The sequence below is a fragment of the Leucoraja erinacea genome, chromosome 4 (assembly GCF_028641065.1).
Source record: "Leucoraja erinacea ecotype New England chromosome 4, Leri_hhj_1, whole genome shotgun sequence".
Taxonomy (NCBI): Eukaryota; Metazoa; Chordata; class Chondrichthyes; order Rajiformes; family Rajidae; genus Leucoraja; species Leucoraja erinaceus.
In genome coordinates, this window is record NC_073380.1 from 100,009,745 (window position 1) to 100,027,995 (window position 18,251).

The 18,251-nt window shown below is 43.4% G+C and overlaps 1 protein-coding gene and 1 long non-coding RNA gene across 2 annotated transcripts in view; one reads left to right on the forward strand and one right to left on the reverse strand.

Moving 5' to 3' along the window:
* Positions 1-11,148, forward strand: part of LOC129696727 (regulator of G-protein signaling 22-like) — a 64,675-nt gene extending 53,527 nt beyond the window's left edge. Inside the window, exons 16-21 of the mRNA XM_055634862.1 lie at positions 633-719; positions 3,694-3,866; positions 4,539-4,701; positions 7,752-7,910; positions 10,494-10,562; positions 10,789-11,148. Coding sequence (XP_055490837.1) covers positions 633-719; positions 3,694-3,866; positions 4,539-4,701; positions 7,752-7,910; positions 10,494-10,562; positions 10,789-10,980 — 843 coding nt within the window. The 3' untranslated portion in view covers positions 10,981-11,148. The remainder of the gene's footprint in view (positions 1-632; positions 720-3,693; positions 3,867-4,538; positions 4,702-7,751; positions 7,911-10,493; positions 10,563-10,788) is intronic.
* LOC129696730 (uncharacterized) lies at positions 1,742-13,824 on the reverse strand. Its single transcript, XR_008723391.1, has 3 exons — positions 13,621-13,824; positions 3,642-3,741; positions 1,742-3,535 (listed from the first exon to the last, which is right to left on the reverse strand). It is a non-coding gene; the product is annotated as an uncharacterized LOC129696730 (long non-coding RNA).
* Positions 13,825-18,251: the final 4,427 nt, after the last annotated feature.

Below are 18,251 nucleotides of genomic sequence, written 5' to 3' on the forward strand. Positions count from 1 at the left end.
GAGGGAGTGCAGAGAAGGTTCACCAGACTGATTCCTGGGATGTCAGGACTGTCTTATGAAGAAAGGCTGGATAGACTTGGTTTATACTCTCTAGAATTTAGGAGATTGAGAGGGGATCTTATAGAAACTTACAAAATTCTTAAGGGGTTGGACAGGCTAGATGCAGGAAGATTGTTCCCGATGTTGGGGAATTCCAGGACAAGGTGTCACAGCTTAAGGATAAGGGGGAAATCCTTTAAAACCGAGATGAGGAGAATTTTTTTCACACAGAGAGTGGTGAATCTCTGGAACTCTCTGCCACAGAGGGTAGTTGAGGCCAGTTCATTGGCTATATGTAAGAGGGAGTTAGATGTGGCCCTTGTGGCCAAGGGGATCAGAGGGTATGGAGAGAAGGCAGGTACAGGATACTGAGTTGGATGATCAGCCATAATCATATTGAATGGCGGTGCAGGCTCGAAGGCCTACTCCTGCACCTAATTTCTATGTTTCTAAGTGATGTGTGCCACATGCAGTCATGATTGTGTGGCAATTATATAAGCAATTATGTGTTTCTTCGAGTTGGCAATTTGCTTATCGTGCAGATCTGTTAGTGTTTGTGCATTAACGCTATGTGAAGATCTTTTATTTTGTAGGTGGAGTTGATAGATGAGGTTCGACATTTAGATTCAATATATATCAAAAAACTTCGGGAACTGCAAAGGAAAGTTTTCCCCCACAAGGTATTTAAATCTTAAGCAAATAATTGAAGGTGCTGAAGATAAAACATGCCACATATACAAATGTAAGCTAATACCCTGAAACATTGTCTGATACTTTGTTATCTGCTGAGTATTTTCACCATTTTCTGAAAGTAATTAGTTTGTTGCTTTTTAAAAGCCATTATAATCAATGAAAATAAAATGGAACTTCTTAATTTTTTTAAATATCTGAATTCCTATATTTATATGGGGTTGGCTAGATACTTTCTGGAGAAAGTGAAGAATGAGCAGTGGCAGTGGTGACCATGAGTGAAATCACCATTAATAGTAACAAGTAGACACCATTTTATCAAAATAAGATAGGTTAAATTTTCTTATCAGTAAGAGTGCAGTGGAGGAGCCATCAGTGTGCAGTTGGTTTGGAAAGGATGGCTGATCTGTGCGAACACAAGTTCAGTGTTTATAGCGTTCTGAAATTTAACCTGCTACAAAGAAGCAGTACATTATTTTAGTTACTTTTTTCCCCAGGATTAGTTATAGTTCTAGGTTTTGAGCCAAGAGCTCTTGGCTAAAATACTTCCAGTTCCTGAAGCTGAAATGAATGATCCAGGCATTCTCAAAGAAATCTCATTGGGATGGCAAACTGCCAACAGTTCTGCAGTGAGCTGCAGGCGCTTGACTTCATAGGTGCTAGCAAGTTTGGTCAGGTCTGGTGTAGCATATGAAAGGAGAAGAATGGATACAAGTAAGAATGGGAAGAGTAAATTATGGTGCATTTTAACTAATCATGTTTGTTTTAAGATCATAAATGATTGGAGCAGAATTAGGCCACTCGCCCATCAAGTCTACCACGAATGGCTGATCTATCTCTCCCTCCTAACTCCATTCCCCTGCCTTCTCCCCATAACCCCTGACACTAATTTAAGTGTTAAGATTATTGATGGTGCATAGTCTTTATGTGCTTCTGAATGTCAAACATAGAAATTAGGTGCAGGAGTAGTAGGCCATTCGGCCCTTCGAGACTGCACCGCCATTCGATATGATCATGGCTGATCATCCCACTCAGTATCCTGTACCTGCCTTCTCTCCATTCCCCCTGACCCCTTTAGCCACAAGGGCCACATCTAACTCCCTCTTAAATATAGCCAATGAACTGGCCTCAACTACCTTCTGTTGCAGAGAATTCCAGAGATTCACCACTCTCTGTGTGAAAAATGTTTTTCTTATCTTGGTCCTAAAAGATTTCCTCCTTATCCTTAAACTGTGACCCCTTGTTCTGGACATCCCCAACATCGGGAACAATCTTCCTGCATCTAGCCTGTCCAACCCCTTAAGAATTTTGTAAGTTTCTGTAAGATCCCCCCTCAAATATCTAAATTCTAGCGAGTACAAGCCAAGTCTATCCAGTCTTTCTTCATATGAAAGTCCTGACATCCCAGGAATCAGTCTGGTGAACCTTCTCTGTACTCCCTCTATGGCAAGGATGTATTTTCGCAGATTTGGAGTCCAAAACTGTACGCAATACTCCAGGTGTGGTCTCACCAAGACCCTGTACAACTGCAGTAGAACCTCCCTGCTCCTATACTCAAATCCTTTTGCTATGAATGCTCCTATACTCAAATCCTTTAGCTATGAAGCACATTCAAGGACTCGATGAACGATAACTGTTACAGAAATGGCTTTGCTGACTGTTCGTATATTGATGGGGTTTGTTTTGGCCTCCCACATATAAAAGGACTTTGCCAGGTAAACCCTCAGCAAGTTTATATCACCATTTGCACGCAGGCTAAGGGAAAATCTTCAGTGGTTCTCAGCATTGTGTGGATGGCGATATGCTCTCAAAAAGCTTTGGCCAACATTTCTGCACAATTTAGGTTATGAGGAGGTGGAAAATGAATTGCCAAAGCACTGAACAGGCAGGGTGTTGTAGAAATGCACATTTTTGTTGTTAAAATTACATCAGATTCATATGTATTGTGCTCAATATCAGTCGGACTGGTGGTAGGATTGGCACATTATCGTTGCTGCAGTTTGGGGATGATTTTGCAGGCAAAACGTCCAAATGTGCAGTTGTGAAATTTCATGGATTAGGACTTCCATTGCAGAAGCTTCATTGATTATCACACTTAAACATGGAGTTTTATGCATTTCCTCCATTCCATATTGTCACATAGGATAGCTGCAGTATTAATCAATCTACAGTATTAACTAATCTGCAGTTTGCTGATGCCTAAAGCAGAGGTTAATTCTGCCAACTCATGTTTGTTAAAAATGTACCTTGGACATCAGGCCTTGACTCTTTGAGAATTTATGGCTGTAACATAATGAGTTTATAGTTTATATATGGACCAGACAGACAGCAGACTGATGATAGTTTAAAATACTGGGTAATTATTCAAACTGCAGAGATTTGTTCCTAAAAGACACAACGTGTCAGAGAACCAAATCTGTCTTTTGCACTGAGGCAAATCCCTTTACGAGGGGAACTGAGAAAGACTCTAATCCAAAATCTGTAGGAGTCAACCAAGATGAAGCAAGGTGAGATTTTTGTTCAGGTGAGAGGCATGCAAAAGGCTTCCACTATTTAGTCTAATGCTTCAACCATCGAAGCATTGCCTGCACCATTGCAGCCACATCTCGCGTGCCCAGCAATGACTTTTGTTATAGCTCCAAAATATGAAACAACAGCATTCCACCAAAACGTTGAAAAGAGTTAAAAAAGATTGTTTCAATCCAAATATTCAGTGAATGTATTTTGCGTGCATCAAATATTCCCAATCCAAGTTTGAGGGTTCCAGCAAATTATTCCCATGTTTACTTTCTGCGACAACTTCTCTCTGCAGAAATGAATACAATGTACAGATAAATACATAGGTTAAATAAGATAAATATAATTCAGAATGCCAAATTCTTGTAGATGAGCCAAAACATTTACTATAATACCTTTTGTCATTGACTGCATCTCCCCATTTAACTTTGTTATTACTTGTCCTAGGATTTTCCTACTCCAATCCCATCAGCCATTCTGCAAACTGCAGGTGATCTGAAAAACACACCCAATTGGAAATTGGTTCCTCTGGAATTTCGTGATTACACATTCGAAGGTCTTTTACGGAATCGCATGCAACTTGAACACTTCCAGGAATTCCTTAAAGATAATTTAGCGGGGTAAGTGTCCATAAGTTTTTTCTGTAATAAAGGATATCAAAACTCATCATTGGAATCACTACAGGAAAAAAAATCTGGCCAATGTCATGTCTTCTAGGTTTCAGAATCCTTTTGCTTAGTAAAACATCATTTTAGTCCATTTATTGGTATTGGTTCATTATTGTCACATGTACTGGAATGCAGTGAATATCTTTGCTTTGCATGTTATCCAGGCAAATAATGCCATAATGTTCAAACCTGACCTTGGGTGCTGTGTGCGTTGTTTGCACATTCTCCCCGCGACCACATGGGTTTCCTCCATGTGCTCTTGTTTGAGTTAGTATCTTAATTGACCATTGTAAATTGTCCATAGTATCCACGTGAATGGTAGAAACTGGGGAAGATGTTGAGAGAATGAGGAGAGAATTTAAAAGAATGGGATTAATGTAAGATTAGTGTGAAATGGGTGGATGATGGTCAGTACAGACTCAGTGTTGCCGTGCTGTATAACTCTGTGACACTATGATTCCAAGTGTAGAGTTTTAGAGGTAATGTGTTATAATTACTTCAGTGTTGCACTTAAATTTATTTTGATGCATTTATAATAAAAACTGCTGTTAATAAATTTGATATAAATAGATTGTGTTAATGCATAGTTGCTGATAAAAAATAAAGTGAATTGTTTTCCCACAGCATGGATCTCAAGTGCTGGTTGGACGTTGAGGCATATAGAAATATCTATTCGGGAGAAAAGAAAATGCGAAATGAAATGTCCAAAGACATTATCAAAAAATATCTGAATCATAAGTATTTCTTTGGACCCACAAGCCCAGCCACAAAGGCACAACAGGAAGAGGTAATAGACTGAAAGTTTTAATTCTAAATTAAGGGCAGTACAGGGAGGGTGGCACTGCTGTAGAGTTGTGGCCTTACAGTGCCAGAGACCCGGGTTCAATCCTGACTACGGGTGCTGCTGGCATGGAGTTTGTACTTTCTCTCTGTGACTGTGTGCGTTTTCCCTGGGTGTTCCGGTTTCCCCTCACATTCCAAAGATGCACAGGTTTGTAGGAGTGTAGGTAGAAGGTGGAGGAGACACCAGTGGAAGGGAGTGAGGTGGGGGGGGGGGGGGGGGGGGGGAGGAGGGGGGGGGGGGGGGGGGGGGGAGGCCAAGTGGACAGGGTGATGGGAATAGGAGGGGGGTGGCGGTGGTTAAGGGGATAAAACGAAGGAAGATGCGGCAGTTGGTGAGAGGGGGTGGCCGATGTGCCCCATGTCAGTGGTAGGAAGCAATTGGGGAAGATTCTTTGGGATCGGATTTGCTCTAATTTCAAAGAGAACAGGTTGATTAGGGGGCAGTCAGCATGGCTTTGTACGTGGCAGGTTCTGTCTTACTAACTTGATCAAGTATTTTGTGGCGGGGACAAGGTTGATCAATGAGGTTAGGGTGGTGGATGTCGCCTATGTGGATTTTAGTACAACCTTTGATGAAGTCTCCCATGGTAGGCTGATCCAGAAGATCATGATGCACAGAAGTAACAGTGACCTGGCATATTGATTCAGAACTGGCTTACTGTTAGAAGACAGAGGGTTGTGGTGGAAGGACAATATTCAAGCTGGAGGTCTGTGACCCGTAGATTTCCACAGGGATCTGGGCTGGGACCTCTGTTGTTTGTGATATAAGTAAATGACTTGGACGCAAACACAGATGTGTTGGTTAGTAATGCCCCTGTCCCACATAGGAAACCTGAACGGAAACCTCTGGAGACTTTGCGCCCCACCCAAGGTTTCCGTGCGGTTCCCGGAGGTTGCAGGTGGTTGCAGGTAGTGGAAGCAGGTAGGGAGACTGACAAAAACCAGAGGTTTCCGTTCAGGTTTCCTAAGTGGGACAGGGGCATAAGTTGGCAGATAACACCAAGGTTGCTGAGGTTCCTCAATTGTGGACTGCGAGGAAGTCTGTCAAGGTATACAGCGGAATATCGATCAGCTATAGAAATTGGTGGAGTAATGGCAGATGGAGTTTAATCCAAGCAGGTGTGAGTTGTTGCACTTTGGCAGGTCGAATGTAAGGGGAAAATATTCAATGAAATGACCCCTAACTGCATTTGTATGCAGAGGGACCTTGGGGTCCAAGTCCATAACTTCCTGAAAGAGGCAACATGTAATGAGCTGATGGGTTGGGTATTTGATTCTGGCACTCAACTTTAAAGTGCTCATGCCTACTATAATGAATGTGAAATTAAAAAGGTATGTCTTGTTAATTAAATTTTTAATTCATTATTTTTAATTAATGAATTTAAGTAGTTTAAGCTATTATTTTAGTTAATTACTAGACTAAGTGGGAATGTTCAAACGGGGGGGTTGGTCCCTCAACGCAATTTTCCACCTCTCCACCAATTCCAATATTGGTGACCAGTGGGGGGGCTTTCTGGAGTGCTGGTATGGGTTCTTGGGGTGGCAGCTCAGTCCCGCAAGCCTGATCTGCTGGCAGCTCACTCACGGCTGGTGGGCTGGCAGTTGACATGACTATTCCTTGAAATTCCATTTCCAGCAGGGTGCAAGGCCACCAAATTCAAATCCATGTTCCTACCATTTCAAGCAGGGTGCAAGGCCACCAAATTCAAGTGCAGTTTGTTACCACTATGAGCAGGGTGCAAGGCCACTGAATTCAAGTGCAGTTTCATTCCAGTTCAAGCAGGGTCCAAGGCCACCAAATTCAAATGCAGCTTCATACATTTCATGCAGGGTGAATCCACCATAAAACCACATAAAACACCAAACTCACAGTTCAGTAGACATTCAGTGTGTTCAGTTGATTCACAGCTCAGAGTCATGACCTTTCCCTCCCACATCATGCAGAGCCTGAGCCACACCCACACTTCTGGGTTTTATAACCCCTCCCACTCCCACCGGAAAAGGTGTGGCTTTCAGGGCGTGATTGACAGGAGAGAGATTCTCAACATTTTTTAAACACTAATAACACTTTTATTTTTCATTAATGGGAAGAATTCTCTGCCCCTGCTCAGCGGAGGGGGGACTGAGTAAGATGGCCAAAAATCACAGCCATAAGTGGTAGCGTTTTATCTAAAATCAATATGCAGTGCAAACAGGAAGTAAGTGCATTTGCAGTAGTGCCTTTTAACTTCAAGCCAAAGCACCCAAGCCACCATTTGCAGTAAGTAGTGCCTTTCAACTTCAAGCCAAAGCACCCAAGCCACCATTTGCAATAAGTAGTGCCTTTCAACTTCAAGCCAAATCACCCGCCACCATTTGCATTAAATAGTGCCTTTCAACTTCATGCCACCATTTGCAGTAGGTAGTGCCTTTCAACTTCAAGCCAAATCACCCGCCACCATTTGCATTAAATAGTGCCTTTCAACTTCAAGTCAAAGCACCCAAGCCACCATTTGCAGACAGTGCCTTTTTACTTCAAACAAACCATATTTTCATTTTCAAACCACATTGAGGGTACTCACAGTTGTGTAGACATTTGTTCAGTGTTATTCAGAGCTCAGAGAGATGTGACCCTTGGCTTCATCAATCTTGCAGAGACTGAGTGAGGCACACCACTTCCTGGTTTTATAATCCCTTCCCCTCCCTCCAGCAGGGGCAGCAGAGAGAATGGTGAATTTTTTTAATACATTAATATCTCTCTGATTTGTCATCGATGAGAAAATTCCTCTGCACCCGTAAGGCGGAGGGGGGCTCTGAGCGAGGTGGCCAAAAATGACGGCCGTAGGTGGCGGCGTTCTGTCGGAAATCGCAGCACAGTGGGCCAAAAGCGGTCAAGATCAGAGATTTAGTAATATAAGATTTGTTAAGTCATCTCCAGCTTCAGGATTTGAAGCACTGAGTTTAATAAATGTTGGGATAAACAAAAACCATGCTAAATCTAATGTTGTTCTCCAGGTGGTGGTGTTGGCTGGAGGACGGGACAAGCTGCTGCATGACCTGTTGTCTTTGGTGGTTGGAACTGAGATGCAAAATTATGCAAAAGCACGTTTGGAAAGAAAATGGCTGCCCAAGTTCCTGGCTTCAAAAGAGTTCGCTGAGAGGCACCACAAACGGGTACAGTAATCCATCGTCTGGCCTTCCTGTTAAAGCAGATTGTGTTAAATGTAAAGCAGTGTTACTTGTCAACTTTTACTAAACATGTAAATTAAATCCTTAACATACTTGGCACACATCACTTGAAACAGTAAAGCATTGCTGGAAGAAGTGAAATTAATAGGGGACATGACTTGAGAATTAAGGGACTGAAGTTTAGGGGTAACATGAGGGGGAACTGCTTTACTCAGAGAGTGGTAGCTGTGTGGAATGAGCTTCCAGTGAAGGTGGTGGAGGCAGGTTCGTTTTTATCATTTAAAAATAAATTGGATAGTTATATGGATGGGAAGGGAATGGAGGGTTATGGTCTGAGCGCAGGTATATGGGACTAGGGGAGATTATGTGTTCGGCACGGACTAGAAGGGTCGAGATGGCCTGTTTCCGTGCTGTAATTGTTATATGTTATATGGTTAATAATATACATGGTTAGTTAATCGATAAAGTCGCATGGAACAATATTTGATTTTTTGTTTAGCTGAACCAAAACTCTCAAATATAAACATAAGATGCTGGAAATACTAAGCAGATCAGGATACATCTGTGGAGAAAGAAGACTTAACATTCATGTTCGTGACTTTTCATCAGAAGTCAATCTGGTAAAAGGCATTGACGTGAAATGTTAATTTTGCCTCTTCCCATTGATGCCGCTTGACCCAGTTCATCATTACACCATTATGTTTTAATTCAGCTTTCTAGCATCTGCAGTTTTATGTTTTTTGTTGATTACTGTGAAGCACTCAATCGAGTGAGAACAATGGCACAATGTTGCTATAGAAATTCACAGAAACAGGCAAAGTGAGATTGGATTTAAAAATCAAAGAGAAAGTGGGTTTACATAAAGGCTTTAGGGTGAAACGCTCAGCAGAGCAAAAATGGTAATTTCGTACATAGCCAAAGTTGATTTCCTCCCATAATGAGTGCAAAAGAAAGGCAGGGATGTTAAAACGTTATTGGGTTGGACTGCAGTGGGTGTATTGAATATAGCATTTATGGAGAAGATACATTACAGAATCCCAGGTGATATCTGGGATGAGATACTTTGAAAATTATCTTGTGTGCACTGCAGCGGAGATTTTAATGCCTATGATTAAAAAATCCTAAATGAAGAGTGAATTGGTTCATTGATATAGAGGATGGTAATACTTGAAATGTAAGGGGAAAGTTTAACGAGTTGCCTTTCATGGAAGGAGTAATTAGATTAAGAAATGTTATTAAGGTCATGGAATCACAGACTTGCATGGTATTGGCCCACAGCCCAATTAGTACATGCTGACCAAGATGCCTTCCAGAACAAGTCACTTTCCTATGGTGATGAAAAGGCAAGAGGGAGACTTCTTGGATTACTTTTCCAAAACAGATGTGACACACAATAGGCTGAAAGGCCAGCTACTGAACTGAGGGATTCTATGTAGGAAAGAACTGCAGATGCTGGTTTAAATCGAAGGTTCGGACTGAAGAAGGGTTTTGACCCGAAACATTGCCCATTCGTCTCTCCAGAGACCCTGCCCGTCCTGCTGAGTTACTCCAGCATTTTGTGTCCATTCTATAGTTTGGTTTAGAAATACAGAATGGAAACAGACTGTTTGGTCCACCAATCAATATTCCCTTTATACAAGTTCTGTTATCCCACTTTCTCATTAATTTCCTATGCACTAGGAGCAACTTGCATTTCAAAGCATTAAGTACCTCAGGTTCCTTAGGAGCCTTAATGTTACCTATGATCTGTCATGGACCAACTACATTGATGTGATGGCCAAGAAGCCCCAACAACACAACATCTCCAATGACGCTTACAAACTTCTACAGAAGCACCATAGAAAGCATACCGTTGGGTTGCATTTGTTTAGAACAGCTCTGCCCATGACCGCAAGAAATTGCAACAGGTTGTCGATGTAGCGCAGTCTATCACACGTACCAGTCAGATTTCCGACCATCGACTCCACCTACACTTCACCCTGCCTCAGAAAAGCAGCTAACACAATGAATGAAGTCCCACCCCAGTCATTCCTTCTTCTCCCAACTCCCATCTGGCAAAAGATACAGTAGCTCAAAAGAGCCCACAACCAGACTCTGCTTGTTCCCCTCCGTCATCAGGCTTTTGAACCATCCTTTCATAAGCTAGGATACTGAATGATTCACCTCTACCCCATCGCAGACTTTGGACTTTGTCTGTGGAACTGATGCCCCACAATGCTGAGAACTATATTCTTTGCTCTGATTCTTCCCCTTTGCTCTATCTATTGTCCTTGAGTTTGACTTGATTGTATTTAGGTAGGGTATATCTGATTGGTTAGGATTGCTTGCAAAACAACGTTTTTCACTGTAAACTTAACAATAATCAACTCAACGCCTAAACTATGCAATTTGGAATCCCTATACAATTAAATAAGTTGTGAATGTGGAAATACCAACTGACTCACAGCTGAAACATATCCTTTATGTGTGAAATCATTTAAAAAAACGTAGGAAAATGCATCATTTGTTTTGAGTTGGGAGTTATAAATACATGACCTAACATTTTGTTGCTTGGTGCCTATTCTCTAGGTACAAATGGAAGATGTGGTGGAAGACCAAATGTTACAGAAAAGTAGGAAGAAGCGGGAATTAATGAAGGTGAGTTTTTTGTCCTAGAGATGAACTAATTGCCATTTCATGAGAATATGCAAGATCAAGGTCTTCAGAAATGGTGCGAATTTGCGATGCGGGAACGAAATCGGCTGAGGAGTAGATTTTTTGAAAAACGATGTGACCTTTGCTCATGAAAAGAATATTGGTGTGAGAAATGCTTTGTGAAAGTCGGATGGCATAAACCAATGCAGTCACCATTTGTTTCCTGCAGCACATAACAAGCAAATGGGCCACCTCTTCGAAAGAAATCATTGCATTCCGTAAAGCATTGTTAAATCCAGTAACAGTTCAGCAGTTCCAGAGGTTTGTGTCACCGAAGGGAAATTTAATGGAGAATAATGTGGTGTTTTGGCTCGAGGTTCAAAAGTACAAGGTAAATAATACACAAGATAATAGCATCTGATTAAAATGATTAAGCAATAATAACTACTGTACTTTCAAATGTCTGATATTTATCTTGAATCAGTGAAAATATTATTTTATAAATAATTCTTTGAGGTCTGGGAGTTACTGGTAAGAGCAGCATTTATGCCCATCTGTACGTTTTCCTTGGTCAGCCTCTTTCTTGGTTTTTGCAAACCTTCGCTATAATGGATTGGATTGGATTCAATTTATTGTTATTATCTCATAAGAGATAACAAAATGGATTTTCCTTACAATCAAGTAACATAAAATAAATAATAAATAAATGAAACATATTAAAAAAAAATATTTAAAAAAAGCACAAACACAGAAGTCCATGACACAACACAACCCCACAGTGGCACCAAAGTTGAGGAAGGGGTACCATAGTCCAGCCATCCTCCCCGCCGCTCTTCCCAGATGTTCACCCGTGGTCGGGGCCTCCCGAGCACTCGCAGTCTCCATCAAGGATCACACAAGGGTTCCCATTGACTTTCTACCCAATTGCAAGATACTCTTACAATTGGGTAGAAAGTTTCAGGATTTGTACCAGTGATGAAAAAGGACAGGCAATGAATTTCCAGGTCACGATGGAGTTCAACTTTGAGAGAGGAACTTGCTGATGGTGGTGTTCCCGTAAAGCTGACTAGTTAAGAAACTGCAGTGCATGTGTAGATGAAATATACAGCATCCATTGTCCTTTGGTGGTGGAGGGAATGAATGTTTTGGGGAGTGGATGGGGTTCCACCCAAGTGTGCTTCTTTAACCCGAGTTTCAATAGACAATAGACAATAGGTGCAGGAGTAGGCCATTTGGTCCTTCGAGCCAGCACCGCCATTCAATGTGATCATGGCTGATCATCCGCAATCAGTACCCCGTTCCTGCCTTATCCCCATATCCCCTGACTCCGCTATTTTTAAGAGCCCTATCTAGCTCTCTCTTGAAAGCATCCAGAGAACCTGCCTCCACTGCCCTCTGAGGCAGACAATTCCACAGACTCACCACTCTGTGAGAAAAAGTGTTTCCTCTAAATGGCTTACTCCTTATTCTTAAACTGTGGCCCCTGGTTCTGGACTCCCCCAACATTGGGAACATGTTTCCTGCCTCTAGCGTGTCCAAGCCTTTAACAATCTTATATGTTTCAATGAGATACCCTCTCATCCTTCTAAACTCCAAAGTGTACAAGCCCATTCTCTCAGCATATGACAGTCCCTCCATCCCGGGAATTAACCTTGTAAACCTACGCTGCACTCACTAGGGCTCTGTACAACTGCAGAAGGACCTCTTTGCTCCTATGTTCGATTCCTCTCGTTATAAAGGCCAACATGCCATTTGTTTTCTTCACTGCCTGCTGTACCTACATGCTTATTTTCATAGACTGATGTACAAGGACCCCCAGATCCCGTTGTACTTCCCCTTTTCCCAACTTAATGCCATTTAGATAGTAATCTGCCTTCCAGTTTTTGCTACCAAAGTTGATAACCTCACATTTATCTGCATTAAACGACATCTGCCATGCATCTGCCCACTCCCCCAACCTGTCCAAGTCACCCTGCATTCTCATAGCATCCTCCTCACAGTTCACACTGCCACCCAACTTTGGGTCATCTGCAAATTTGCTAATGTTACTGAAGTTCTTCTTTGAAGCTACTTTGAGGTTTTCTGGAAGTTATTATGTAGAAAGCATTTAACCGGGATGCATCCCAGCTTGGTTTGGGAACAGCTCCATTCAAGACTACGAGAAATTGCAGAGAGTTGTGGATGAAACTCAGACCATCACGCAAACCCATCTTCCTTCCATTGACTCTGTCTGCACTTCATGCTGCCTCGGCAAAGCCACCAGCCTAATCAAGGGCCAGTCTCACCCCAGGTCACTCCCTCTTCTCCCCTGTCCCATCAGGCAAGAGTTACAGAAAGTTGAAAACACGTAACTCCAGATTCAGGGACATGTTCTTCCCAGCAGTTTACTGAATGGTCCCTCTCATCAGGTAGAGTGTGGTCCTGACCGCCCATCCTCCTCATTTGAATTCCTATTAATTGCACTTTATCAGACCTTTTACCTTGTATGCTGTATCCTTTGTCTGTGCACTGTGGATGGCTTGATTGTAATCATGTACAGGAAACCCTTGTCTTAACTGAATTATTTATAACTGATTTTGGTTATAGTGGACCAAATCTGTTGCAGACCGAGTTAGTTGTTTCACAGAATGACCACCAGAATGGAGCGAATGGTGTTTTTGAATAATTTTAGTTTAAGTTAGTTTAGAGATACAGCGTGGAAACACCGAGTCTGTGCCGACCAGCGATCACCCGTACATTAGTTATATTGGACTCGCTGGATGTCCCTATCCAGCTATCTAGCAAGTTAAACAATTAATCCAATAAAGACCCGTAGACACGAGATGTCGTTGATTCTTTACTGTATTCAACTGTGAAACTGTAACATACAAGCAGAAAGGGAAACCGCATATTTAGTAACGTTATACACTTGGTATAGAAACATAAACTATGATGCCACCACTAAATACAATGCTGTTATGTAAGAAACCAGCCAGGGCACATGAAACATTCTTAACTGTTAATAATAGCAATCCTGCACAATAACGTATAAAGCTGCTGTTACACAAACATGATTACTCACAGACAATGCGTCTAACAAACTGGTGCAGTGGGATGGCAGTAAATTACACACTAGAATTACAGTCTGCACCATGCGGTACTGTCCCTGAGCTGGGCTTCCTGGTTTATGACAACTTCCTGCCTAACAGGAAAGGTAACTCAAAGCTGTAGGAACCTGAACATCCAGCAGGTGGCATTAATACCTGTAAACAGAAAGTGGTCCAGCACATTAGTTCAATCCTACACACTGTGGGCAATTCAGTGTGTAGTGTAGAACGACCACAGTGGTTCCATCTTTCCTCCCACATAACTACTATAGAGGTTCTCTCTGTCCTCCCACATTGCAAAGACAGGGACATTGAGACAACGTGGGTTTTGCCCTGTTGTTCTGGCTCCCCCCCCCCCCCCAACAAAGACGTGCAGGCCTGCAGCACAACTGGAGTCCTCAAACCATCAGCAGTCGCCATCCCACAGTGCCAGAGACCCAGGCCCATCCTGACCGCCCATGGCGCCACAAGGCAGCAGCTTGACCAGCGACCCACACAACCCACCCAACTAAAAACCTGCTTGTCCCTACCACACGGAAAGAACCCCCAATCACCCGGAAGAAAACCACACTGCCGCATGGAGCACCCGAGGTCAGGATTGCACTCTGGTCACTGGTGCTGTAAGGTAGCAACTCTACCACAACGCCACTGCGCCCTCACAAGGTATTTTGTGTAGTATTTGTTTATTGGCTGTTTTTCCAATAGTTCTGTACATATTTACCCTCTTATTTGGTTATAGTGGACAATTGGTGATAACGGACACCAGTGGGAACCCTTGTGTGATCCATTATAGTGAAGGTTTACTGTGTAGTCTTTTCTTTGGATAATATGCAACAAAAGCTTTTCACTGTGCCTTGTTACACATGACAATAATATTCTGAAATAATATACGAGAAGGGTCTCGACTCAAAACGTCACCTATTCCTTTTCTCCAGAGATGCTGCCGGACCCGCTCACCCTCCAGCTTTTAGTGTTGGTAAACTAAACCAAATTTGTTGACATTGCACTCATCCAGGTAAATGGAGAATATTCCACATCACACCTGATTTGTGCCCTATAGATAATGGAAAGTCTTAGGGGTACAAGTCACGTATTGTCAGAGATATCCAAGTTCTGACCAAATCTTTCAGCCACATCTGGCTGTTCTTTTGAGTTTCTGCTCAATCAATGTTGATAGAGAGGATCTTAGTAATGGTGTCTTTTAATCAATACAATACAATACAATACAATTTTATTTGTCATTTGAACCTCATTGAGGTTCAAACGAAATGTTGTTTCTGCAGTCATACACACAAGAAAAAGACCCAAGACACAACACAATTTACACAAACACCCATCACAGTGCATCTCCTCCTCGCTGTGATGGAAGGCAAAGACTTATCCCTCCCCTGCACTCCCCATTCCCCTCCCGATGTCAGAGTCAAAGCCCCCGGCGGGCGATGGTAATTGTCCCGCGGCCATTAACGCCGCGCCGGGTGATGCAAGGCCGCGCTCCGGGTCTTGTTGTTGGAGCCCCAGCGGGCGCTAGCAAAGTCCCGCAGCCATTCCAAGCTGCGCCGGGCGGTGATGTAAGGCCCCGCTCCAGGTCATCCTCAACCCCGCAACTCGGGCTGGAGAAGTCGCCGTTGCAGAAGCCCCGAAAAGCGGTCTCCCAGCAGGGACCCGCGGGCTCCCGGTATTACTGTCCACCAGACCTGCGGTTGGAGCCTCCGAATCTCCAGGGGGTCGGGTCGCAGCCGAGCGCCACCACCAGCTCCTCCCGCTCCGAACTCGGCCAGCTCTACGATGGTGAGTAGGTCCGCAGCTCCGCGACTGGAGCCCCAGGTTGTTCCTGCTGGAGGCCGCTCCACGTTGCTCAGCCCCAACGACAACGGAGACCCGACAGAGAAAAGGTCGGGTTCTCCGTGCAGGGGAAAGATTTTAAAAGTTTCCCCACCACCCCCCCCCCACACACACACACACACCGTCACAAAAAAAAAACTACATTGACAACACACACAAACACACACAAGACAGACGGACTGCAGACACACGCTGCACACAGTCGCGCCGCCCACACAGCACACATGTAGTTACACTAAAAAGATCACACATCTCACTGTGTGTGTGTGTGTCTGTCCCCGTGTGCAAAAAAAAAAAAAATAATTTTGCTTTTTAACAAGGGCAAAAAATAATAAAAAGACAGACGGACTGCAGAGGCCACTGCGAATGAGAGTCGCGCCTCTGTCATCACCGGAATTGTTTCAAGGGATCCCTCCAGTTACATGTGCAGTTGACATTCCATTAATACGCACAGAGGGTCAATAGTAAAGAACATGGACCATTCTTCTGGCAGGCTCAGTGCGCGAGAGGGTGTTAAGTGTGTTTGTGTGTCAATATGAATAATTCCCTTGACTGTGATGATGTGACATCATCATGCATGCATGATCTTAAGAATAATTTCTGCTTTTTATGAAGGAGAGTCGAAATCAGAATTCTAGACCACTTTTCTAATGCAGTAATGCTTTCAGGGAAGGTTCCAATTTATCATGCCAGTGAGGAGATTATTCAGACATATTTTGGTCTTGTCATCATTAATTGTTTCATAGAAAAACAACAAAATGTTTGAAAAACTCAGCAGATCAGACATTCCATGTGGAATAACAACAGAGGGTCCGTAATAGTCAGAAGGCAAAGGGAACATGGACCATCTGTCCGCCTTGAGAGGCTGGTCCTATTACTTTTGTACGCGAGAGGGGGGATACATTTAATTGTCATTGGATTTTGGGTGCAAACGAATATGCCGTTTCTTGACTACAAGATGATAGACCCAAGACATCATCATTAAATTGCATGATATTACATAAACATCCATCACATAAGTCCAAGCCCCCACCCCCCCCCCCCCCCCCGATGTCAGAGTCAACCCTCAGCCCCCGGCTGGCGATGGCGATTGTCACCGGCATTAAAGCCACGCCGGGTGGTGCGAGGTTGTTAGAGCCCCCGGCGTGCGCTCGCAGAGTCCCGCGGCCATTCCAAGCCGTGCGGGGGCGGTGATGTAGGCCCCGCTCCAGGAGCTCTTCAACCCCGCAACTCGGGCGGGGGAAGTCGCCGTTGCGAAAGCCCTGAAAAGCGGTCTCCCTCCAGGGACCCGCGGGTGCCCGATGCCGCCGTCCACCTGCCGTTGAAGCCTCCGACTCTCCGGTCGGGCAGCAGCAGCGCTCCTCCACCGCTCCACCCGCTCCGGACTCGGCCAGCCCCGCGACGGCGACGGTGAGTCGTCGGCACCAGTCCCCGGTCTCTTCCTGTTGGAGGCCGCTCCTCGTTGCAGCCCCAACGATAACGGAAACCCGACGAGAAAAGGTCGGGTCTCCCGTGCAGGGAGAGATTTAAAAAGTATTAACATCTCATTACATAGACCTAGAAGCTGAATGTGCTAGAAACTGTTGCCGTTAAGTCATTTTGATTCATCCTATCCCTTTCTTTTTCGCATTGCTCCCCGACCTTCTTTTCAACAGACAACTCATTTGTACCAGTCACTATTCCAGTTATGAAGAAGGAGCTCAGGCCTGAAACATTAACTGTTTCTCCCTCTTTAGATGCTGCTTGACCTGCTGAGTATTTCCAGCACTTTTTAAAAATATTTTTATTAGAAGCAATGTACAGTAGTATAAACCGCGGCACAGGACAAAATAATTTAATGTACATCTTCCATTTAAAATTTAACACGAAAGAAGTAGAACAAGAGAGAAAGAGCGAGAAAGAAAGAGGGTGATAGAAATAGTGAATGTGTAAACCCCTAGACTACCAGATAGTGCAGTCCAGGAGTGAATGAGTAAAAGCCTAGACAAGGATAAGAAGACAAAAAACTAAAATAATAAAGAAAAAGAAAAAAGGGACCCTCATGTGTTGATATACCTGCGTCATTTCTCACCACACCCATCACCCTGTTTGTGAATCGGTTTAATTCCAGAGTTGTGTTGCACCATACTATACTTGTAATGAATCAATGAAAGGAGACCATATCTTTAAAAATTGCTCTGATTGTCCTGCTAAGACGAGTCTCATATCTTCAAGATGTAGCGTCTCAGACATGCTTGTGATCCACATTTTAAGCGTTGGGGTGGATGCATTTTTCGAAAATTAAAGTATCAGGTTTTTTTTTTGCCATTATCAGGCCGTAATTGGGGAAATGTCTTTGAAATATAGATAGCTCAGAGCAGGCTCCTGTTGTTCCAAAAATAATCAATTCTGTATGGGGAGGGGGGTCCAGTTACTTTCTGATTTTATTTCAGATTACTAGAATCTGCACATGCTTAGATTTTCATTGTTTTGATGACTAGATATTGGTAGTTGCAGTCTGCATGTTTATGACCATGTACCATTGTCTCAGCTCTAACCACAACACACTGCTGCTCTGTCATCTCTCAGTGGGTCACTCGCAGCATCTCCCTTTCCTTTTGCCAATGACTTTTGAGACTTCTCGTGCGCTTTCAAAAAAACACTGGAGCCTTCATCTCCAGAGATTTTCTTTATTTGAATGGTCCCATCAAAATTCAACATTCACTTTAATCATATGAAGGTCACTCAGGTAGCCGGTGTGCTGTGCACCACAGTTTCATTGTAC